Here is a 22264-nt window from a genome sequence, read left to right on the forward strand (position 1 = left end):
AAATTGACAAGAATGGCATTTTCACTGCTGGTATAGTCCCTGTTTTGAAATTGAGCTGGAGGGGATCAGGGGGAAGTTTTTTTTCCCAGCTGTGAGCCCCAGAGGTGCTGACAGCTGGAGCCTCACTGTCCTGCACTGAGAGACCAGGCTGTAGGCTCCTCACAGAACACCCAGCTGTAACCCAGGCTCTCTGATCTCGCTACACACAGAGCTCCGAGCTGGAGCCTGGCTGCTGCCTGGGGTCTCAGCTCCCCACTCTGCATGGAGCTCCTGCCGCTGAGAGCCTGGGTGACAACTGGGCTCTGGCTGAGAGCCCGGGCTCTCAGCCCCCCAGACTGTGCCCCTCTTAAGTCAGTGCAAGCGCTCCTGGGGAGGACGTGCACCACTGACCGAAGGAGGGTAGCGAGGACATGAAAAACGGCAGCAATTACTGCGGTAGCTGTAAGTCTAAGGGCTTGTTTTCACTACGGGGGTAAGTCGACCTAAGTTACACTACACCAGCTATGTGAATAATGTAGCTGGAGTCGACGTAGCTTAGGTCAACTTACCCTGGTGTCTTCACTGTGCTGTGTCGACAGGAGACGTTCTCCGGTCAACTTCCTTTACTCTTCTCAGAGAGCTGGAGTACCATGGTTGACCGAAGAGCGCTCTGCCATTGATTTAGCAGGTCTTCACTCGACCCGCTAAATCGATCTCTGAACGTTGATCTCCCTGGTAGTGGAAACCAGCCGTAACTTAGGTCAACTTAATTGTGTAGTGTAGACATGGCCTGGAAAAGGAGTTAAGTTCCAGTGCTCAGTATTGTCACTAACACCAAGCATGGTCCTTCAAACAGGAGGATAATTTCTTCTCTCATTTATCCTGGTGGAAATCCAGAGTAACTCCATTGACTTCTGTGGAGTTACTCTACTTTCATATTGGTGTAACTGAGAGCAGAATTTATCTGCTAACTGCAGTGCTTACTCTGCATTTTGTCTCCAAATTACTACAGTGGTTGAATAGCCTGAAAAGTGCTTTGAGGTCTGATTCTTCCGATGAAAAACACTGCGGATATGTCAGAATTTAATACCGGGGGTTTCTTTTTTCAATATGAATACACACACAAATAACTCTCCCTTTCACTGGTGTGACATTAGGCCTGAGTTATGAGACAGTATCAGTGGTAACATTTTGTAGTTGCATGTTGACTCTTGCATGTAGTTGCATGTTGACAGAGAAAGAGTTGCTGGATATGTGCGTTAGGTGCATTACAAACCAACATAAACTGAATATCTTGAAATATAAAGCGCAAGTCACCAGCATAGGAAGAATACTGTGTCTGAGAAATGGGTTAGGAAAAGAAGCAGTTACCAAGGCAAAGGAGGGGGGAAAAAAGAGTGCCTGAAACTACTTAAGAGTCATTTTGGAAGTGAAAATTGTGCAAAGCTGATTAAAAAACCCTGATCCTCATTAACACGTGAGGTCCCTTTATGCTTCCCTAGTGGTGTAATGGGATATTACTGAAAACGAGGATCAGGTCCAAATGTTAGTAAAACATGGTGATTGTCTGTGCAATGCAGCTATCAAGCTTCAGCCCAATGCAGTCTAACTGTCAGTTATAAAACTAGCAAACTAGTTAGATAATAGTGTTAACATGCTTTTTATGGTCACATCTGGAGTGTGTAGACATCCATAAACATAAACATCCATCCATGGAAAGTGCTGAGCAGCCTGTGGTGAGCAGTTCTTGCACTTTCTCTTTGTAGCTGGGTGTGACAGATGGTGATGGGACCCCAACTTCATCTGTTTCTCTTCTTATGGACAGGATCAGGAGTGGGACATGGAACCCCAGCAATGGTCACCTTTCCAACCCTCTGCTATTCCTCAACTAACTTCTGCTAAAGAGACAAAGCCAAACTCTGCAGAGATTTCGCTTTGGACTGTTCTAGCTGCAATTCAAGCGGTGGAAAAGAAGGTTGATTCTCATGCCACGCGGTTACTGAACCTGGAGCGTAGAACAGTGACAACAGAAAAGAAATATTTTGACTGTGAGAAAACAGTAGTGGATTTTGGTAATCAAATGGAGAGTAAGTGGGCCGCGCTGGGAACTCTGATCCAGGAGTATGGGCTGCTGCAGAGGAGGCTGGAGAACATGGAGAACCTGCTGAAGAACAGGAACTTCTGGATCCTGAGGCTCCCCCCAGGCACTAAGGGGGAAGTTCCCAAGGTAATGATGTAGCTAATAATAATCAAGAACTGTAGTAAAACAGTTTTCATTATATCTCTGATTACTACCACTCTGACTCCAACATTCCCAAACGCCTTTATGCCTGAAATTTTGTATGTGTGTCCCCTATTGGCAGCAGAGGGGTTTTCTGGGACAGTCTGGTGTTAAATGGGCCCATTGTTTTTGAGAGAGGAACGTTTTCAAAAGATTTCACTCTTCAAAGAGTCTTTATTTTTGTAAGTTGATCTCTCACACAAATTGGTGCAGAAACTCCATATCTGTTCGTTTTCCTCTGTGAGATCTAGTGCAATATGTTATCATAGAATCATAGAATATCAGGGTTGGAAGGGACCCCAGAAGGTCATCTAGTCCAACCCCCTGCTCAAAGCAGGACCAATTCCCAGTTAAATCATCCCAGCCAGGGCTTTGTCAAGCCTGACCTTAAAAACCTCTAAGGAAGGAGATTCTACCACCTCCCTAGGTAACGCATTCCAGTGTTTCACCACCCTCTTAGTGAAAAAGTTTTTCCTAATATCCAATCTAAACCTCCGCCACTGCAACTTGAGACCATTACTCCTCGTTCTGTCATCTGCTACCATTGAGAACAGTCTAGAGCCATCCTCTTTGGAACCCCCTTTCAGGTAGTTGAAAGCAGCTATCAAATCCCCCCTCATTCTTCTCTTCTGCAGGCTAAACAATCCCAGCTCCCTCAGCCTCTCCTCATAAGTCATGTGTTCCAGACCCCTAATCATTTTTGTTGCCCTTCGCTGGACTCTCTCCAATTTATCCACATCCTTCTTGTAGTGTGGGGCCCAAAACTGGACACAGTACTCCAGATGAGGCCTCACCAATGTCGAATAGAGGGGAACGATCACGTCCCTCGATCTGCTCGCTACGCCCCTACTTATACATCCCAAAATGCCATTGGCCTTCTTGGCAACAAGGGCACACTGCTGACTCATATCCAGCTTCTCGTCCACTGTCACCCCTAGGTCCTTTTCTGCAGAACTGCTGCCGAGCCATTCGGTCCCTAGTCTGTAGCTGTGCATTGGGTTCTTCCGTCCTAAGTGCAGGACCCTGCACTTATCCTTATAGAACCTCATCAGATTTCTTTTGGCCCAATCCTCCAATTTGTCTAGGTCCTTCTGTATCCTATCCCTCCCCTCCAGCGTATCTACCACTCCTCCCAGTTTAGTATCATCCGCAAATTTGCTGAGAGTGCAATCCACACCATCCTCCAGATCATTTATGAAGATATTGAACAAAACCGGCCCCAGGACCGACCCTTGGGGCACTCCACTTGATACCGGCTGCCAACTAGACATGGAGCCATTGATCACTACCCGTTGAGCCCGACAATCTAGCCAGCTTTCTACCCACCTTATAGTGCATTCATCCAGCCCATACTTCCTTAACTTGCTGACAAGAATACTGTGGGAGACCGTGTCAAAAGCTTTGCTAAAGTCAAGAAACAATACATCCACTGCTTTCCCTTCATCCACAGAACCAGTAATCTCATCATAAAAGGCGATTAGATTAGTCAGGCATGACCTTCCCTTGGTGAATCCATGCTGGCTGTTCCTGATCACTTTCCTCTCATGCAAGTGCTTCAGGAGTGATTCCTTGAGGACCTGCTCCATGATTTTTCCAGGGACTGAGGTGAGGCTGACTGGCCTGTAGTTCCCAGGATCCTCCTTCTTCCCTTTTTTAAAGATTGGCACTACATTAGCCTTTTTCCAGTCATCCGGGACTTCCCCGGTTCGCCACGAGTTTTCAAAGATAATGGCCAATGGCTCTGCAATCACAGCCGCCAATTCCTTCAGCACTCTCGGATGCAACTCGTCTGGCCCCATGGACTTGTGCACATCCAGCTTTTCTAAATAGTCCCTAACCACCTCTATCTCTACAGAGGACTGGCCATCTCTTCCCCATTTTGTGATGCCCAGCGCAGCAGTCTGGGAGCTGACCTTGTTCGTGAAGACAGAGGCAAAAAAAGCATTGAGTACATTAGCTTTTTCCACATCCTCTGTCACTAGGTTGCCTCCCGCATTCAGTAAGGGGCCCACACTTTCCTTGGCTTTCTTCTCGTTGCCAACATACCTGAAGAAACTCTTCTTGTTACTCTTGACATCTCTCGCTAGCTGCAGCTCCAGGTGCGATTTGGCCCTCCTGATTTCATTCCGACATGCCCGAGCAATATTTTTATACTCTTCCCTGGTCATATGTCCAACCTTACACTTCTTGTAAGCTTCTTTTTTATGTTTAAGATCCGCTAGGATTTCACTATTAAGCCAAGCTGGTCGCCTGCCATATTTACTATTCTTTCGACTCATCGGGATGGTTTGTCCCTGTAACCTCAACAGGGATTCCTTGAAATACAGCCAGCTCTCCTGGACTCCTTTCCCTTTCAAGTTAGTCCCCCAGGGGATCCTGGCCATCCGTTCCCTGAGGGAGTCGAAGTCTGCTTTCCTGAAGTCCAGGGTCCGTATCCTGCTGCTTACCTTTCTTCCCTGCGTCAGGATCCTGAACTCAACCAACTCATGGTCACTGCCTCCCAGATTCCCATCCACTTTTGCTTCCCCCACTAATTCTACCCGGTTTGTGAGCAGCAGGTCAAGAAAAGCGCCCCCCCTAGTTGGCTCCTCTAGCACTTGCACCAGGAAATTGTCCCTTACGCTTTCCAAAAACTTTCTGGATTGTCTATGCACCGCTGTATTGCTCTCCCAGCAGATATCAGGAAAATTAAAGTCACCCATGAGAATCAGGGCATGCGATCTAGTAGCTTCCGTGAGTTGCCGGAAGAAAGCCTCATCTACCTCATCCCCCTGGTCCGGTGGTCTAAAGTAGACTCCCACCACTACATCACTCTTGTTGCACACACTTCTAAACTTAATCCAGAGACACTCAGGTTTTTCTACAGTTTCGTACCGGAGCTCTGAGCAGTCATGCTGCTCCCTTACATACAGTGCTACTCCCCCACCTTTTCTGCCCTGCCTATCCTTCCTGAACAGTTTATAACCATCCATGACAGTACTCCAGTCATGTGAGTTATCCCGCCAAGTCTCTGTTATTCCAATCACGTCATAGTTCCTTGACATCACCAGGACCTCCAGTTCTCCCTGCTTGTTTCCAAGGCTTTGTGCATTCGTATATAAGCACTTGAGAGAACCTGTTGATCGCCCGCATTCTCAGTATGAGGCAGGAGCCCTCCCCTCACAGACATTCCTGCCTGTGCTTCCTCCCGGTATCCCGCTTGCCCACTTACCTCAGGGCTTTGGTCTCCTTCCCCCGGTTTATATTATATAATGTTAGAAACTAGAGTGAATCTGAAAGCACCATGTTGTGTCCGTGGACTTTATAATCTTTTTGATCGTGCCACGTTTATAGACGCTACAGCAGTAGCCAGTGGAATTTTGTAAATACGACAAACCAAATACATTTGAGGTAAGTTGGTTAGAGCTCTGTAGTGTGGCCGGAGCAATCTGTGCAGTCGATAGGCCAGACAGTTTGCTTCAAGGAATTTGGAAGCTTTATTCAATTTATAAATTGTTCTTGAGGTTTGTGCTCACTCGCAGTTGTCAGCCTTTCTCCACTTCTCATTAAATATTGAATAGGGCTCTGCAGGGGTAACTCCGATTGCTGCCTTTTCATTACTCTGTACAAAATCTTGACTGATGTGAAGAGTCATAAATAAAACTGAATTCATCAGGTGAATGAATATTGTATTGTATCTGATCACAGAGGAGCGGATGCACAAACCATTACTCACTCTGAGCAGTATCTTCATCCACCAGTAGCCCCGCTGAAGTCACTGGAGCTACTCTTGTCTGCATGGGGAAGTTACTGCAAAATAGTGGTGGCGTGTATTTATTTGGCGTGTGCAATCTAGTCAAGCCAAGCCACAGTGTCCTTATCGATGTTCAAGGCACGAAAACCACCAGGAAGTTGAGTCATTTTGCTGTCCTCAACAATGTGTGTCATGGTTTGTGGCTGCCCACATCAACCTAGTGGACTGTCTCTAAAACGCCACCGAAATTCCGCTGCAGCACAAATTCCCTGTCCAGTACGAAACCGGTTCAGAAGGCTCCGTTGCCTTCGCGGTCAGTCCAACCCGGGGTGATGTTGAGTGGGGTCCGAGACAAGATAATTATTTGTCACTTTCTCTGCGGATCATGAAGCTCACCACGCGTCCTCTACCATAAATCCCGCACCTAGTAAACTTATCCACAAAGGGCGCCATGAGGGCAGATGACTATGTGGTGGATTAAACAAGGCTTTAATTAACGGTATATGTGGCATATCACATAATTTCATCATGAGCTTTGCTACGCTTTCCTCTCTGTGAACACTGGGTGGAGCAATATTGCAGAGAGCGAGTAACCATGGTAGAGGAGTAGATTTAAGTCTGCATGAAATAAAACACATGGCAGAATTATGTTGTACGTCGATCATCTTTGTGTGAGATGAGCGAGCCCAGACTGGAGCGTGGCACTCCATTGCTGAGTAACAGAGTGCCAAGGCTGAAGTGTGTAACGTTTGGGTGTTGGCGCCCCATGTTGTCCCGGCCAGGCTGTTGCGTGTTTTGACCTTAGTTGCTGTCTCTGTAAGATGGTTATGAAATGTGAGAGTTCTCTCCAATGTGACGCCTGGAAGGACCCGGGTGTGAATCGTGTTCTGTTCGTTGACCACTGAGAACTACGTTCAGCTCTCTGCCCAGTTGTGCTTGATATAAGTGGAAGGCGCTCGCCACAGTCTTTCTTCCACTTGTTATCAGACGCCTCGGACTACGATACTCGGCCATACGGTGTGTATAAGAAGCACAGTACCCCATGTGGATGCTCTTCCTCAGCACCTCCAAAATGGATTAACCTACACTACACGAAGGCACTCTTAGTGTGGAATAGCTGTTCTGCACTAGCTCTTCTGGGCTTCTTCCCCATGTAGACGAGCTCTAAGATACTGCTCCATGGGAATGAAGGTACCAGTGCTTTGGCATTCACAATGGGCTTCCCAATATGTAGCACAAATGGTGCTCTTCTAGAGAGCAGAGTCGTTCCCCTCCCTTTTGTTCCTCTCCTCATATGTTTCCTTATGTTTGTGTCTGAATTCTAGGCATTTGGAGGGGAAGCATTGTGGGTTTCTGTACAGTACCTGGAACTCTTACGGAAGCTGTAAAAATAAATTATAATAATGAGAAATGTTCTTGTGTGTCTTCGTCCCGTTCTCCCCCGCGTCTCTTAAATGCTAAAGAAGATGTAAGTGGCAGTTGACTTTAAGGCACTGGGGTGCCATACAAGGTGCTGAACCTGTAACCTCTGTCATTACAGGTCCCATTGGCATTTGAAAATGATGCCGTTTACTTCTCTGAGCAAGACTGGCAGAACTTAGAGGAATGGCAGAAAGAGCTCTACAAGAACGTGATGAAGGGGAACTATGAATCTCTGATCTCGCTGGGTAAATATTGGTTCTCACTCATTTAGTAGATGTTCTGCGATCTCAGATATTCATGGGCCAGCTCCAGCGCTGGGCTAATGGATTTGCACTTGACATAGAATCTTTTTGATGGGTCAACACGTTTTTCACTGTTGTTGATGCCAGTCTAGAATGAAAGGTATGCAGGGGTGACCTGCTCCCTCCATCTCCAGTGCCTTCTGGCTGTGGATAATGGTTGCAGTTACTTGGAAGTACACATCCCGAAACCTGCTATGGCCCATGTGTGGTGCTGATACAGAACAGGGTAACAGAGGAAGAGCACACAGGCAGAGAATTGTTAGGTGGGAAATGCACAGAGGCATCATTGTAGCTAGAGGGAGGCAGGTGCTGGTGGTGTAGTACACAAGCACCGTTGACTGTGGAGGCCTGTCGCTGAACTGTGTGTTGGAGACACCTGGGCTGCTGGAAACCTCACAAGGGCTGATGGGCACAGGCTGGATTCAAGGCAGTGGGCAGGAGAGACAAGGGGGCCAGGTGGAGAAAAACTGAACAAAGGGGAGGGATCGATGGACAATCGGCTTGTGGTGGGATCTGGTGCTTGTAATCCACCCTTTAGGCCTAATGTAGGAAACTAATAAACCAAGTGGGTTCTCATTCTGGTCTCAGGAACTGTGGATACAAAATAACCATCGCTTACCCCAGGGGTGGCCAACCTGGGGCTCCGGAGCCACATGCGGCTCTTCAGAAGTTAATATGCGGCTCCTTGTCTAGACACCGGCTCTGGGGCTGAAGCTACAGGTGTCAACTTTCCAATGTGCTGGGGGGTGCTCACTGCTCAACCCCTGGCTCTGCCCCCACTCCACCCCTTCCCACCCCCTCCCCTAAGCCTGCCGTGCCCTCGCTCCTCCCTCTTCTCCCCCAGAGCTTCCTGCATGCCACGAAACAGCTGTTTGGGAGGTGCGCGGTGGGACGGGGAGGTGCTGATCGGCAGGGCTGCCGGTGGGTGGGAGGCACTGGGAGAAGAGCTGATGGGGGGCTGCTGACGTATTACTGTGGCTCTTTGGCAACGTACATTGGTAAATTTTGGCTCCTTCTAAGGCTCAGGTTGGCCACTGCTGGCTTACCCCCTAGATAGGCTCTGGCCGGGATGGGTCTCTGGCCTGTCTGCAGGTTAATAACTAGGGAAGTAGCTTAATATTTAGTGCCTTGAAGATAACGATCTCCCACTGCATGGAGAGTCCTGAACCTCTGGCAGGCAGCCCAGATCCTCCCTCACCAGGCATTTGTTTCTCTAGGAGCTTCGTTCCCATTATGCACCACTTTGAACAGTGATGCGGTGCCTAAACTCTCTTCATAGAATCATAGAATATCAGGGTTGGAAGGGACCTCAGGAGGTCATCTAGTCCAACCCCCTGCTCAAAGCAGGACCAATCCCCAATTAAATCATCCTAGCCAGGGCTTTGTCAAGCCTGACCTTAAAAACTTCCAAGGAAGGAGATTCTACCCCCTCCCTAGATAACGCGTTCCAGTGTTTCACCACCCTCCTAGTAAAAAGCTTTTCCTAATATCCAACCTAAACCTCCCCCACTGCAACTTGAGACCATTACTCCTTGTCCTATCATCTTCTACCACTGAGAATAGTCTAGAACCATCCTCTTTGGAACCACCTCTCAGGTAGTTGAAAGCAGCTATCAAATCCCCCCTCATTCTTCTCTTCTGCAGACTAAACAATCCCAGTTCCCTCAGCCTCTCCTCATAAGTCATGTGTTCCAGACCCCTAATCATTTTTGTTGCCCTTCGCTGGACTCTCTCCAATTTATCCACATCCTTCTTGTAGTGTGGGGCCCAAAACTGGACACAGTACTCCAGATGAGGCCTCACCAGTGTCGAATAGAGGGGAACGATCACGTCCCTCGATCTGCTCGCTATGCCCCTACTTATACATCCCAAAACTCCATTGGCCTTCTTGGCAACAAGGGCACACTGTTGACTCATATCCAGCTTCTCGTCCACTGTCACCCCTAGGTCCTTTTCCGCAGAACTGCTGCCTAGCCGTTCGGTCCCTAGTCTGTAGCGGTGCATGGGATTCTTCCATCCTAAGTGCAGGACCCTGCACTTATCCTTATTGAACCTCATCAGATTTCTTTTGGCCCAATCCTCCAATTTGTTTAGGTCCCTCTGTATCCTATCCCTCCCCTCCACCGTATCTACCACTCCTCCTAGTTTAGTATCATCCGCAAATTTGCTGAGAGTGCAATCCACACCATCCTCCAGATCATTTATGAAGATATTGAACAAAACCGGCCCCAGGACTAACCCTTGGGGCTCTCTACTTGATACCAGCTGCCAACTAGAGATGGAGCCATTGATCACTACCCGTTGAGCCCGACAATCTAGCCAACTTTCTACCCACCTTATAGTGCATTCATCCAGCCCATACTTCCTTAACTTGCTGACAAGAATACTGTGGGAGACCGTGTCAAAAGCTTTGCTAAAGTCAAGAAACAATACATCCACTGCTTTCCCTTCATCCACAGAACCAGTAATCTCATCATAGAAGGTGATTAGATTAGTCAGGCATGACCTTCCCTTGGTGAATCCATGCTGACTGTTCCTGATCACTTTCCTCTCGTGTAAGTGCTTCAGGATTGATTCCTTGAGGACCTGCTCCATGATTTTTCCAGGGACTGAGGTGAGGCTGACTGGCCTGTAGTTCCCAGGATCCTCCTCCTTCCCTTTTCTAAAGATGGGCACTACATTAGCCTTTTTCCACTCGTCCAGGACGTCCCCCGATCACCATGAGTTTTCAAAGATAATGGCCAATGGCTCTGCAATCACAGCCGCCAACTCCTTTAGCACTCTCGGATGCAACGCATCCGGCCCCATGGACTTGTGCACATCCAGCTTTTCTAAATAGTCCCTAACCACCTCTTTCTCCTCAGAGGGCTGGCCACTTACTCCCCATGCTGTGTTGCCCAGCGCAGCAGTCTGGGAGCTGACCTTGTTTGTGAAGACAGAGGCAAAAAAAAGCATTGAGTACATTAGCTTTTTCCACGTCCTCTGTCACTAGGTTGCCTCCCTCATTCAGTAAGGGGCCCATGCTTTCCTTGGCTTTCTTCTTGTTGCCAACATACCCGAAGAAACCCTTCTTGTTACTCTTCACATCTTTTGCTAGTTGCAGCTCCAGGTGCAATTTGGCCCTCCTGATTTCATTCCTACATGCCCGAGCAATATTTTTATACTCTTCCCTGGTCATTTGTCCAATCTTCCACATCTTGTAAGCTTCTTTTTTATGTTTAAGATCTGCAAGGATTTCACTGTTAAGCCAAGCTGGTCGCCTCCCATATTTACTATTCTTTCGACACATCGGGATGGTTTGTCCCTGTAACCTCAATAGGGATTCTTTGAAATACAGCCAGCTCTCCTGGACTCCTTTCCCCCTCATGTTATTCCCCCAGGGGATCCTACCCATCAGTTCCCTGAGGGAGTCGAAGTCTGCTTTCCTGAAGTCCAGGGTCCGTATTCTGCTGCTTACCTTTCTTCCTTGTGTCAGGATCCTGAACTCGACCAACTCATGGTCACTGCCTCCCAGATTCCCATCCACTTTTGCTTCCCCCACTAATTCTACCCGGTTTGTGAGCAGCAGGTCAAGAAAAGCTCCACCCCTAGTTGGCTCCTCCAGCACTTGCACCAGGAAATTGTCCCCTACATTTTCCAAAAACTTCCTGGATTGTCTGTGCACCGCTGTATTGCTCTCCCAGCAGATATCAGGGTGATTGAAGTCGCCCATGAGAACCAGGGCCTGCGATCTAGTAGCTTCTGCGAGTTGCCGGAAGAAAGCCTCATCCACCTCATCCCCCTGGTCCGGTGGTCTATAGCAGACTCCCACCACGACATCACCCTTGTTGCTCACACTTCTAAACTTAATCCAGAGACTCTCAGGTTTTTCTGCAGTTTCATACTTGAGCTCTGAGCAGCCATACTGCTCCCTTACATACAGTGCTACTCCCCCACCTTTTCTGCCCTGCCTGTCCTTCCTGAACAGTTTATAACCATCCATGACAGTACTCCAGTCATGTGAGTTATCCCGCCAAGTCTCTGTTATTCCAATCATGTCATAATTCCTTGACTTCACCAGGACCTCCAGTTCTCCCTGCTTGTTTCCAAGGCTTTGTGCATTTATATATAGGCACTTGAGAGAACCTGCTGATCGCCCTCATTCTCAGTATGAGGTAGGAGCCCTCCCCTCACAGACGTTCCTGCCTGTGCTTCCTCCCGGTATCCCGCTTTCCCACTTACCTCAGGGCTTTGGTCTCTTTCCACCGGTGAACCTAGTTTAAAGCCCTCCTCACTAGGTTAGCCAGCTTGCTCGCAAAGATGCTTTTCCCTCTCTTCGTTAGGTGGAGCCCGTCTCTGCCCAGCACTCCTCCTTCATGGAACACCATCCCATGGTCAAAGAATCCAAAGCCTTCTCTCCGACACCACCTGCGTAACCATTCGTTGACTTCCACGATTCGACGGTCCCTACCCAGGCCTTTTCCTTCCACGGGGAGGATGGACGAGAACACCACTTGCGCCTCAAACTCCTTTATCCTCCTTCCCAGAGCCACGTAATCCGCAGTGATCCACTCAAGGTCATTCTTGGCAGTATCATTTGTGCCCACGTGGAGAAGCAGGAAGGGGTAGCGATCCGAGGGCTTGACGAGTCTCGGCAGTCTCTCTGTCACATCGCGAATCTTAGCCCCTGGCAAGCAGCAGACTTTTCTGTTTTCCCGGTCAGGGCGGCAGATAGATGACTCAGTCCCCCTGAGGAGAGAGTCCCCGACCACCACCACCCACCTCCTTCTCTTGGGAGTGGTGGTCGTGGAACCCCCAACCTCAGGACAGCGCATCTCATGCCTTCCAACCAGCGGAGTCTCCTTCTGCTTTCTCGCCCCAGACATATCATCTGGTCCACTCTCCGCAATGGTACCTGTGGAGAGAACACGAAAACGGTTACTTACCTGTGTCTGCGTTGCTGGTACCCGGACATTCCCCCTTCTTCTTCTGGAGGTCACATGTTGCCAAGCTTCTTCACTGGCCTCTTGGCTCCGCTGTGCAACCTGCTCTAAATCTTTAGAGCTTTGTGCCCATAGAAGCATATCCTGACTTTTGTCCAGGAAATCCTCAGATTCTGGTATGCAACGCAGGGTCGATATCTGTTGCTTCAGACCTTCAATCTTCTCTTCCTATATGGAGACCAGCTTGCACTTTGTACAGACAAAGTCGCTTCTGTCCTGTGGAAGAAAGACAAACATGGCACATCCAGTGCAGGTCACAATAGCTGAACACTCCCCCTCCATTATCACCTTCCTACTATGAGCTTCCTCAGAGAAGCTGGCAAGATGTAAGCCTCACTGGGCTCACCCCAGGCGAACTCCCAGGCAAACTCCTGCTGTGTGCTGCTCTGCTGTTCCCCGCTGCTCTGGCTATTTTTAAACAGCCAGGCTTCCCTGAAACAAACTTTCTTACTGCTCAATGCTGCACGGAGCCAGGGAACGCTGACCTGTTTTTCCATCCATAGACTACGCACTCTCCAAACCTGACCTTCTGGCGCGGATTGAACGAGGGGAAGCGCCCTGCGAGGGGGAGGAGGGAGATGCAGAGGAGAGAGGAATCCCTGCAGAGCCCAGCACAGGTAAACTCGTGCTCTCTTCTTTATTTTAGGGCTTTCTGTGGTGTCCTCCCTGTGGGATCTAGCAGGAAACAAAGGTGTTTGTGAGACTGCCAATAACACCGCTTTCAGCTCCAGTTCAGTGACTTGTTAGCAGCTACAGCGTCAAGCTGTTAGAACAGCATAATGGGATTTATCTTTCCCGTGCGTAGAATTGCTGGTGTATACGCTTGACGCGACCTGCCAGAGTGAAGGCGAGGAAGAGCCGTGCATCAAGGGACAGGAGAACTCGGAGGAAAGCGAGATCCCGGCTGAACCCCCAGTCGGTGAGTGCTGTGCTGAAACAGCAGTGTTTTTGTAGCTTTCTCGTCACAGAATGCATGGAGTGAGGTAAAAGAGAGGCCCCTGCTTTAGAGAGCTCGGGAAAGCTCTTATGAAAAGGGGCAGAGGGAGCAGAAGACGCGGGAAGAGAAGTCCTGTGTAAAAGCCATGCAGCTGGCTGTTGCAAGGGGAGGGCAGAAGGATGCTGCGATGGGGGCAAAGGGGATTCATAAAGAAAGTCAACTTGCCACCTGTTTTCTCTTTCCATGAATAGAGTGTGCATTTTCCCAGCCAAGCTGTGTGTCCCGGATAAAGCGAGAGGAGGAGCTGTGCATCGAGGAGCAGGGGGCCTCGGAGGAGGGGGAGATATTCTCAGGGCCCAGCACTGGTGAGTTATCAGCAGTCTCACAGAATGCTGTGCAGCCGGAGGTGGAGTGGAGGGCTGGCGTCGTACAGGGACTTCCCCGGGGGGAGGAAGCGGGGTGGGAGTGTTCTTGCAGGCTCATGAGGGGGAAGTGGCCGTGACAGGAGAGAGGGGGACAAGGGTCCAGAGCCGTCTGAGGACAAGAGGAGGGGGAAGGAAGGGTTTAAGGCCAGAGTTGAGCACAGCATTTCCCCCTAACAGAGGGAAAGCACCAGAAACGTGGCAGTTTATGCAATGGAGTAACCCGCCCCCAAAATAAAACCCACCCGGGGGCAGCAGATGCTATGGCAGTGACCACCATGTGGGAAGGACCAAGGACAACCAGGGAGGGTCCTGAAGATGAAATAAGACAAGGCCAGTACATTGGCTGGGAGGGGCAGCTCTCTGATCACTTTGTGGGGACGCTGGGCCCCATGGTCAGCTCCTAGCTGACGGTTCCATCCTGGGCCTGCTAACCAGGACTATGACCCATTTAGTCTGTCGGGCCAACTGTGAGGAGCCTGCCCCTTGCATGGGCTCTCATGAGCCCTGCCCATGCTCACTGCCTCCCTGCCATCGTCCCTAGGCACCCAGATGGAGCGGAGTCACTGACTGCAGCTCTGAGCAGGGGTCAGGTGCCCCTTCCTGAGGAGGGGATGCGGAATCCCACAGGCGTGGTGGGGCTCAGGTGCTCTGCACAGCTCCAGAGGGCTCCATACCCCAGATGCCAGGCCTGAGGACTTGACCATGAAAGCTTTCAGTCTTTGCTCATAAATCCGCCCCGACACACCGGATCACTTTGGTTGCTCTTCCCATAATTCCTCCCACCCTCTCACTAATCCTGGCACCAATGTGTTTAGAAATGAAAGCCGGATTCCAGGTACAGTCTGGGGTTGCCAGGCGTTCAGTTTTCAACCAGAACGCCCCGTCGAAAAGGGTTCCTGGCAGCTCCAGTCAGCACCGCTGATCGGGATGTTAAAAGTCTGGTTGGCGGCACAGCAGGGCTAAGGTGGCAGGCTCTCTGTGCCCTAGCTCCGCACAGCTCCCGGAAGTGGCCGGCATGTCTCTGCAGCCCCTAGGTGGAGGGGCAATCTGGGAAGCTCTGCACGCTGTCTCTGCCCCCAGCGCTGGCTCCGCAGCTCCCATTGGCCGGGAACCGTGGCCAATGGGAGTTGTGAGGACAGTGCTTGCCGGCGCGGGCGGTGTGCAGAGCCCCCATGGTCCCTCCACCGAGGGGCCGGACATGCCAGCCGCTTCCAGGAACTGAATGGAGCCAGGGCAGGCAGGGAGGCTGCCTTAGCCCCACTGCACTGCAGACTGGGAGCTGCCTGAGGTAAGCACTGCCCAGCTGGAGCCCATGCCCCAATCCCCCTCCTGCACCCCAGCCCTGCACCCCCTCCCGCACCCTAACTCCTCCCAGAGCCCGCACCCCAGCCCTTAGCCCCCTCCCAGAGCCTGCACCCCACAACCCTCCTGCACCAGTTTTCCTAGTGGCTGTGTGTAGAGGTTGAATAGTATCAGAGACACTAAGGAAGTAATCCTGAATGCAGTGGTGTTGTAGTCATGTTGGTCCCAGGATATTAGAGAGACAAGGTGGGTGAGGTAATATCTTTTATTGGACACCCTTCTGCACCCCAACCCACTGCCCCAGCCTGGAGCCCCCTCCTGCATGCCTCATTTCTGGCCCCAGCCTGGAGCCTGCACCCCCAGCTGGAGCCCTCACCACTCCTGCACCCCAGCCCCCTACTCCAGCCCTGATTCTGCTCCCACACTCCAAACCCCTCGGCCCCAGCCTGGAGCCCCCTCCTGCACCCTGAACACTTCATTTCTGGCCCCACCCCAGAGCCTGCACCTCCAGCCAGAGCCCCCGCCCCTTCCTGTACCTCAACCCCCTACTCCAGCCCACAACCCCCTCCTGCTCCCCCAAACCCCTCGTCCCTAGCCCCACCCAGGAGCCTGCACCCCCAGCCAGAGCCACCACCCCCTCCCGCACCCCAACTCCCTGCTCCAGCCCAGAGCCTCCTCTTGCACCCCAAACCCCTCATCCCTGTCCCCACCCTGGAGCCTGCACTCCGTCCTGCACCCTACCCCCAGCCCAGTGAGGGTGAGGGAGAACGAGCGACGGCGGGAGGGGGGATGGAGTGAGTGGGGGCAGGGTCTCTTAGAAGGGGTGGGGCAGGGATGGGGCCTTGGAGAAGGGGCGGGCAGGGGTGTTCAGTTTTGTGTGATTAGAAAGCTGGCAATCCTAGTACAGTCTCACAACAGCAGTCTGGAGAGGGACGATGTCTCTGTATGTGCTGCCCCAAACTGCATTGGCTCTTTTCGCCACCAACATTGTCGTAAAAGCTCTTAACTAATTAACAATCTGTTCCCACCCCATGGGTCACTTCCTGCTTTTGAGGTTCCTCCTGCTCTCTGAGTACGGTTGTCCCAGGTTGTTTCTCCCTCCATGTGCTAATTGTGTTTTCCAGGTTGAATTTCCTTTTGTTATCTCTTACCTAACTTGTTATCTTCTCCTGGGCATTCCTCTTGATGTTCGTAACCTGGCCAGTTTAATAACCTTTGTCAATCTCATTAATACACTATTTACTCCTCCTTCCAGTCATTAGTAAAGACCTGAAATAAGCCTGATCCCTGCCTTGCCCTGTTGGACTCTTCCCCCTGACTTGATAGCTGTTATTTATCGATGCTCTGTGTGCACTGCCCTTTGGCTGGGTTTTGATCCATATCCCAGTGCTCATAGCCAAGCCCGTTGGAATGAAATGCTCGGATTGGAATGGCCAGATGGCGTGGCCTGGTCTCCTGGAGCGAGTCACGGGCAGGATAAGCCTGTCAGTGTGTGGGAAGATTGTGAAGCCAGCTTTGAGGTGAGAGGTGACTGGAGAACTGTGGCAAATGTCCTGACGATGAAACCTTGTGCGTGGTCTGCCCCATCGTGACGGGATCCTTGTGCACAGACAGTGGTCGTCCTGTCCAGGAATGGGAAACAATTAGCCTGCTCGTGTTCCTTCTTCTTCTAAGAAGGACGTCTGCGCAGATACTCCCAAGGGAGCAAAGGGGAAGGTGCGTGCCCAGGATCCAAAGAGCTGTTGGAAGAATGAGCACTGCTGACCCACTTGTATGGCGAAGGAAGCAGCAATGCAGACGGTTTGAGCAAAGGAAGTGTGCAGTGCTGTGGTGATGGCGGTGAGTCGGTGGAGAACGGCTCATGTTCACGAGGTCTGAACACCGACAGGCACCCCAACCAAGGATTCTGAAGGGGGGTTGCCTGGCTCCCTGCCAGGGGGTTGGGAGGCTGGACAGAGGGACTCCTCCGGGGAGCACTGGACCTGAGGGAGAGAACAGAGGCAAGGGGCATGTTTTTGAGAGCCCGCTGGACAGACAGTGGCTGTAAGGACAAGCAGTGCTGACTGACAAGGCCCTGAGAGAGCTTCATCAGGGAAGGCCACAGCTACCGATTTCCCCCCTTTTCTGTCGAAACCTCCGAGCCTGCTCTAGTGCGTCTAGCCACAGTCGCTGCTAGACGAGGTGAAGTTTAAATGCTTTTCTCTGTTTCTGCTTCTCTCCGGTTTGTATGAAGTCTCTTGTTGAGATGCTACTGTAACTCGGCTGATGCGGGGCGACAGCTGCTGCCTGCCTGTCCCCGAGGCGGAGGAAGAGAGGTTGGACTCTCTGGCCCCAAGGCCCTAGAAAGAGCTTTTTGGCGGAGCTGTGGTCTGGCCTTGCCATGAAAAGGCACCACAGGCAGAGCCCTCTGCCATGGACAGGAGCCAGGGAACAGGAGCTTTGGCTGCAGGCAGGAGTGAGGAGTTCAGCAACAGCTGGGACAATGTTAGGAGGATATTTTAAAGAAACTGGTTTCAATCTATATCCAGCAGAGCCCTTGACAACCCTTCCCAAAGGGTGAAATTCACCCAGTGCAGGAGGTCTCCCCAGGGCTCCCAGCATCTCTTAACGCACAGTCCTACTCTGCAGCTGTGTGTGAACATGGCCCCGTCTTACTCAGCAGGCTCTTAGGTTTACTCATTCACGCCTGCTGGCACGAGAGGCTAAAATAAGCTCTTACGACTAAACGCCAGTACCGCTAAAAGGGAGTGAGCTGGATTCCTCGTGCGTCATCAGCAGAATTGTTCATTCGGTTCCAGTGACAGGGACAATCCGTTACGCCTGTGCACACCCACTGAAGACAAGGGGGGTTGTAAAGGCGTCCCTAAAGACCTGAGCCAGCCTGCAGAGTCTTTGGGATTCATGGTGATGTGCCATAAGGAAGACCCCATCTTACCTCTCAGATCCCAGGCTGAGTTTGCAGAGCTTGTAGCCAGAGGACTCATGGTTTGATTTGTAAACTAAGCACAGCTGATGTGGAGCAGTTGAGAGTCAGTGAAGATGGAAACTCCTGCTGCCATTTGTATTGTGGCTTTACAAAGTGTAAGTGCGGTGTGAAGGCTTTCAGTGCGTTGGGCGAGTCTTCTGCACGGGGCGGGACTTACAGCCAGTGAAATGCATTTTGTCTCTTTAGGCATGAAAGCTTAGACTGAGGGGGAAAAGCAGCTGCTTCGCCCCTGGTTCTCCAGGGGCCTTGGTAACAGTCGGGTGTTTCCAAGCACTGAAACAGGAAAACAAGAGGTTGTTGAGCTCATTGTCTCCAAGGGGAGCCGGATGTTCAGCACTGCTGGAATCTGTCTTTTCACCCTGTCCTCCTCTAAACACAAAATATTGCCCAGGACTGTTCTAGCTCATTTGCTTGGGAGAAACCTAACGTAATGGGCTTTTGTAATGAAGTGGGAATGATTAACAGGTTTCTTTTATCCCAGCGGACACAATAAAATTCTCTGTATTTTATTTTTGTTTTATTCCAGCAGATAATGGAATCATGTTCAAAACTGAGCTGCTGGAGCATGGGGAACATCTCAAAAACTTGCAGCTGCAAAGGACATTATCTGGAATGTCTGAAGAAATTGTGGTCCAGACTCCCAGGGAGGGAAGGCCTTTGGATCATCCAGACAGCTCAATAATGCAGCAAAGGAACCATGACAAGAACAGGCCGGTAGAGTCAGTGCCTGGGGAGGAAAGCTTCAGGGAAAGCAACACTGTACCTTTTTACCGGCGCAGCTGCCCAGGTGAGAGACCACATGTGTGTGCTGAGTGTGGGAAAGGCTTTCGGCTGAAGAAGAGCCTCACAATGCACCAGAGAAGCCACGCAAAGCTGGGATGTTATGAACCTGCAGAGTGTGAGAAAAGCTTTGTGTACAAGCAGCACTTGACGATGCACCCGAGAATCCACACTGGAGGGGCCACTTACAGCTCTGTGGAGTGTGAGGAAAGCTTCAAACAGAATCACCACCTGAAATCCCACCCCAGAATCCAGACAGCAGACAAGCCTTACAGTGCCACTAAATGCACGAAAAGCTTCAATGTCAAATCACCGTACAGGCAGCACCAGAAAAGCCACGTGCGAGAGAGACCCTATAAGTGTAATAAGTGCCAGGAGTGCTTCTCTCAGAAGAAAGGCCTCATCACGCATCAGAGAATGCACACGGGAAGGAGTGGAGGGTCGTTAATGTGCACGTACTGTGGGAAGAACTTCAGTCACCCCTCGGATCTGATTAGACACCAGAGGATCCACACGGGGGAGAGACCCTACCAATGCACTGAGTGCACAAAAAGCTTTACGCAAAAGCAGCATCTGCTCCAACACCAAAAAATCCACACCCGTGAAAGGAACCGTATAAACATGCAGAACATGAGAGAGGCTTTGCTGGACAACATCTTCTTCTAGCTCACACAGGGCCCCCACAGTGCGATGGCCCTGTACTGTTGCCATGAGCTCATTGCTGTAGACACTCAAAAGAAACAATTTACCGCCAAAGGATGCACACTGTAGAGTAGGGGCCACACAAACTTCTTGCTGGAGTGGTGGTGTGTTGCGGTATCTCGTAGCTCGCTTGAAAAATACTTTTAATGTGAAATGCTCCAAGTTTAAAAAAAAAACAAGTAAACTGAATCACTTAATTGAAGTGATAACGAAATATGTTTCTCGGGAATGTCTGCTATTTGTCTGGAATTGGCAATATGTAAGCTACTCCCCTCGATGATATCCTGCAGCAGTCAGTTCCATAAGTTAGTCACATGTCGTACATGCCCCAAACAGTCTACAGGTTACTAAAAGTATACACACACAGGGCATTAAGTGACACCCTTGCTGACAGCAGGGCTTTGGAGCAGAGCCCGGAGCTGGAGCCCGGAGCAGCTCCAGAGCAGTGGAGCTGCAGGTTTTTGCCTGGAGCTGGAGCGGAGCCGGAGCACAGCTCCAAAGCCCTGGCTGACAGTCTCTGTGCAGATCCCAGGGAATGGGAGTTGGTTGCTAGGGGTAGGGCAGTGATGAGGCATATGGACAGGGCAGACAGAGGAACTTTGCTCTGCAGCTGCCAAGTTCCCTAGAACTATCCATCCAGCTCCTTAAGCACTGAAACTGACTTCTCATGTGCTGTCAGTTGGGCCAAATTCTTTCTAAATGACACTGTAAATCTGGGGAAACCCACTGAAGACTCTGGAGTAATTCCAGCCTTATGCTGCAGTAGCTGTGATCAGAATTTGGTCCCAGACTCATCGCACATGAGTACATCTGCAGGCGAGAGCGCATTCGCAAGGTTTCCTTTTATACCTCTGTTTAAGACACAAACAATGCAATTGAATAGAAAAACAAGTTGTTAGCAGGAGACAGTACTTTCACTACACTCCAACGCCGTACTGAATTTCATATTGCAGTGAATTACTGTCTTGATTACCCTCTTTTTCCTGGTATTTGTAGCATAATATTTCTGTTTATTTATTATCTGGTCGGTATTTTTCCTGTCTGTACAGTATTTTGTTTGTTTCCTTTCTGTGCAGCTCATGGTGTGTCTGCTTCTCTTATTCTCCTCTCAGTTCTTTTACTCTCATTTTTAGGAATCAGGTCTTGCCATACTCGGGGACTGTTAAATATATGTTACCAAGCTGTGTGAGTCTATTTGGTACATTGTCTAAATGTTTAGATCCCAGCTACACTGGGGCTAAAACTGCTACCTGAAATGTTTTAAACATGTTTTAATTGGTCACTAGGCAGGCCCACATCATATTAATCCTGGGTTAGAAACTATATTGTCCTCTCCTGGGTTCCAGTTTGGGCCTGTAACTGGTGTCGAGTTGTTAGGACTGTGGCCCCTTGTGGAGGGGCAGAGCTGTTCCACTGACTCAGTCTGGCAGCCAGACCTGGGTGGGTCTCATAAGCTCCATTTGGGAACACCAAAGGCTGTGGGCCTTTAAGGAAGAGAGAGGTAAAGGGGGACCTGCAGGGAGAAACTTCAATATAGTTTTTCAGGAGAGAGATTGGCTGGTGATTGACTTAGTTTCAGTACAGTCCTGCCACAAGGTCTTGTTCGGTCATTTAAATAAAGGCAAACTCCAGAAGGGCACTGAATTTGGACAGTAACCATTATGGGAGCATGGAGTGGGGACTCTAGCCATTTACAGGGCCTGTCCCCACTCCCTGCTTAACCCAATTTCGGCCCATCCGCACTCCTGAGCCAATCTGGGTTTAAACCCAATGAACCTGAGTAGTTTAAAAAAAAAAAAAAAGTTAGCCCTTGTGCAGCTGGGAGTTCATATTTAATATACTGTGTTGGATTTTTAGTTGAGAAGTTTATTTTTCCCAGCATTGGTGAGTTCTTTGATTTACCAGTGGCTCTGAGGGTTGTGATCAGGTCTCTTGTTTGTCTCTGTATTCATTTTTCAAAGTGTACTAATCCATGAGCACGTCAGGCTTCACCTGTGCCATAATGCTGCACACCCTGAACCACCCGAGGGCAGCAGGGTTAGAACCCAGGTCTTCCAGAAACACAGGGCCCTGCCACATGTGCAAAAGGAGAATCTCTCTTAGCATTTAGCAACATAGGGCCTGTGGTAGGTGGAGGGACACTTCTGATTTTGTCCGGTACACACATACTAGCCAGTTCTTCAGTGTCTGTTTTTTTGATTACTTCACTTAACCCCCTTATTTCCCTTTTAAACTTGTACTGTTTAGACTGTGAGTCCTCCAGGGCAGGGAACCTGTCTGTCTCTGTCTCTGTAAAGTGCCGGGTAAATTGACGGCAGTAGATGCTTGATTATTAATAATAATAAAATTAAGCTTGAACAAACTACTGAAGCTGCGAAGTTCTGAATAAAGAAAAGGAGTACTTGTGGCACCTTAGAGACTAACCAATTTATT

At 50.0% G+C, this 22264-nt stretch overlaps 1 protein-coding gene across 7 annotated transcripts in view; it reads left to right on the forward strand.

Moving 5' to 3' along the window:
• Positions 1 to 22264, forward strand: part of LOC140905763 (zinc finger protein 783) — a 53057-nt gene that overhangs the window by 25246 nt on the left and 5547 nt on the right. For 5 of the 7 annotated variants that reach the window (XM_078851275.1, XM_073329201.2, XM_073329202.2 and 2 more), the window contains 5 exons: positions 1805 to 2206; positions 7534 to 7660; positions 13203 to 13316; positions 13505 to 13618; positions 13888 to 14001. In XM_078851275.1, the coding sequence (XP_078707401.1) occupies positions 1820 to 2206; positions 7534 to 7660; positions 13203 to 13316; positions 13505 to 13618; positions 13888 to 14001 (856 nt within the window). In that variant the 5' untranslated portion in view covers positions 1805 to 1819. Of the gene's footprint in view, positions 1 to 1804; positions 2207 to 7533; positions 7661 to 13202; positions 13317 to 13504; positions 13619 to 13887; positions 14002 to 18875; positions 22194 to 22264 lie in introns of those variants that run through there. The other 2 variants (XM_078851276.1, XM_078851277.1) reach the window with 2 other exon arrangements.

The sequence above is a fragment of the Lepidochelys kempii genome, chromosome 2 (assembly GCF_965140285.1).
Source record: "Lepidochelys kempii isolate rLepKem1 chromosome 2, rLepKem1.hap1, whole genome shotgun sequence".
NCBI lineage: Eukaryota > Metazoa > Chordata > Testudines > Cheloniidae > Lepidochelys > Lepidochelys kempii.